This window comes from Sinocyclocheilus rhinocerous, unplaced genomic scaffold (assembly GCF_001515625.1).
Source record: "Sinocyclocheilus rhinocerous isolate Xijiao unplaced genomic scaffold, SAMN03320098_v1.1 scaffold1348, whole genome shotgun sequence".
In the NCBI taxonomy this organism is placed as follows: domain Eukaryota; kingdom Metazoa; phylum Chordata; class Actinopteri; order Cypriniformes; family Cyprinidae; genus Sinocyclocheilus; species Sinocyclocheilus rhinocerous.
In genome coordinates, this window is record NW_015648618.1 from 186164 (window position 1) to 188729 (window position 2566).

General features: G+C 41.6%; 1 protein-coding gene across 1 annotated transcript in view; it reads left to right on the plus strand.

Annotated features, from left to right (window-relative positions):
* Window positions 1-2566, plus strand: part of LOC107710035 (interleukin-3 receptor class 2 subunit beta-like) — a 30673-nt gene that overhangs the window by 3464 nt on the left and 24643 nt on the right. The window contains exons 5-8 of the mRNA XM_016514717.1: window positions 1442-1586; window positions 1689-1815; window positions 1904-2055; window positions 2155-2282. Of these exons, the coding sequence (XP_016370203.1) occupies window positions 1442-1586; window positions 1689-1815; window positions 1904-2055; window positions 2155-2282 (552 nt within the window). The remainder of the gene's footprint in view (window positions 1-1441; window positions 1587-1688; window positions 1816-1903; window positions 2056-2154; window positions 2283-2566) is intronic.

The window sequence follows — 2566 nt, forward strand, 5'->3', positions numbered from 1 at the left end:
ATGTGGACAACATCCGGATACAGGTCGCATGTTAATGCCAAGTGTAAACGCAGCCATGGATTATTTTACAGATCTCCTTGCTACGTTTCTGGACTTGGGAACATTTCAGTTGCGTTGCTGTCTATGCAGGGTCAGACAGCTCTCATATTCCATCAAAAATATCTTAATTTGTGTTCCGAAGATGAACGAAGGTCTTACGGGTTTGAAACGACATGAGGGTGAGTAATTAATGACAGAATTTTCATTTTTGGGTGAACTAACCCTTTAACAGGTTTTTGCTCCTGAATGAATCAGTGTTTTGAACGAATCGGTAACATTAATGATTCAGTGACTCTCATAAACATGGGCAGCATCCAAAATCGCATACTTCCCAAGTAGGCGAAAATCTTTTTGTGACAAAAGAATTATGTCCGAATTCACAGTATTCATAAAAGATTAGTCAAAACGTACCCAGATGAAAAAAAAAAAGTTTGCAACTGGCTTTTATCACTCAATTAAATCGTGTGATTTGTAGGGACTACTGAACAGAAAGTTTGAAGCTTATCTTAAAGTGTAAAGTAATACATGTACAGACTGCGTAAATAAAGCTCTGTAAAAACATTACTTGCATTTTAACAACACGTTGTAAGTGTTTCCCATCGGATAACCAAAAGTTCTACACAGACTTGCTGTCTTCACACCTACTTGAACACTTGGGCCATATAGGAAGTACGTCGTGTAAGTAAACAAGTGGTCAAGTGCAAAGACCGCAGCTATGGGTGTTGGGACAGGTCAGGCTGCGTTCCAATTTTTGACTCGGATGTATATCAATGATAATGTTGCACAAGTGCCCACTACTGGTGGAACCCTTGCAAGGGACTGAAGTGGAACGTCCTAAGCCCTTGATCACTTGGAATCCGCTATGGAGTTTATTTATTTATTGCCTTACGAATCTGTTTGATGCAGCATTTTGTATGTGTATAGGTATGCTGGAGCTGTTTTAAATATAAAAAAATAATTCATATATCGCTGTTTTGGGTGGGAGTATATTCAATGCGATCTGTGGCGACTTCACAACCATGCTATATTGTGGCATATGGAGATGCCTGAAGTGTACATATGAAGTCGACTCGCTCTCTCGGTCGAAATTCAGGGCCTGAGGATCTGTCCATATAAACTTGCCCCATCCACTTAACCAAGTGGAACACACTTCAAAATGGCAGTGGGGATTCCCCTGTTGGGAAGTGCATAGGGAAGTTTGCGAGTATGCGTCTAAAAGCAAAGTGGAACACAGCCCGGATTACATTCATACTAGACACATTCACAGTAGAACATGCTTTTTAAACAGTCTCTGAGTAATTACTTCGTCGAAAGAAGTACCTCCACAGAGAGTACGCAATTTCAGCCACACTTCTTTTGTTTGTGAATGAATCTGTTTTCTCATTCTCTTTTACTGGAACAGACTGTGGATAACATCAATGCTTCCGAGTATATGATTGAAAAGGAGTCACTGTTGGGTTACCATTATCAAGCCAGAGTGAGGGCGCGAGGTCCTCTAGGACTCTGGAGTGACTGGAGCCCCCTGGTGTCCTGGAAGACTCACAATGGTATTATTTTTTGTTTATATTTTGCTAATAGTCTATAATAGAAAATAATTTCCTTTTTATACTGCAAACACCTGTTTTAATAAAGTTCATGACCTCTCGCAGATGGAGCCTTTAACCTGCAGTGTGTGATAATGGGAGCAACAACTGTGACGTGTACCTGGCAAATGAAGACAGAACATTATCAGTTTATGTCTTATCATCTCTGGTGCAGTAATAATGATAACACTGAGTGAGTTCTCCATCCATCACAAACTCATGTGACTATCAACTGATCTAATGTCACATCCTGTACACTGAGAACTCTTTCTCTCCCTCAGACCCTCAGCTTGTTGCGAAGATCCTCAGCTTCAGTCGAGCGACGTTGAGCTTTCTGAGTTTGTGTGTTCTGTAAATACCCCTGACCCTTACCTGTTAACAGTGGAGCTGAGACCAGTGTACTACACTAGGACGTTCAGTACTTCAAAACACAGTGAGTTTCTTTGAAATGTTATTTAGTGGAGTCTTGCGTGCCAGCGCTGCCAGCTGAGTTTAGGAGGAACACTGATGTTCATTCGTCTTCTCTTCCAAGTTCAACTTTCACAACCTGGCCAGATCCATGTGAAGGAAGTAGATGGTGTTTTCATACTGAACTGGACTGAACCAGCTGTTTCCGAAGATATTGAATACTCCATCCAGCTAAAAATCTCACCCAACAAGGTGCGTTAGTTATCTTTCAGCATCTGTGTTGCATTTACTAAATGATTCATTGTAGCTGTGACCAGGGGCGCATTAATGCACGGGCTACAAGGGGCTGAAGCCCAGGGGCCTACACTGGAAAGGGGGCCCACTGGCTGCAGGGAAATGATATTTTTTGAATAATTATTTATATGGGAGTTTGCAGCAGTGACAACAGCGTTCTGTAAACAAACTCACACACTCACTTTTAGCAATGCCCTGGTTGTAGTAGCCTATATAGTGAATGGCTCAGTTTAGGTTCCCCC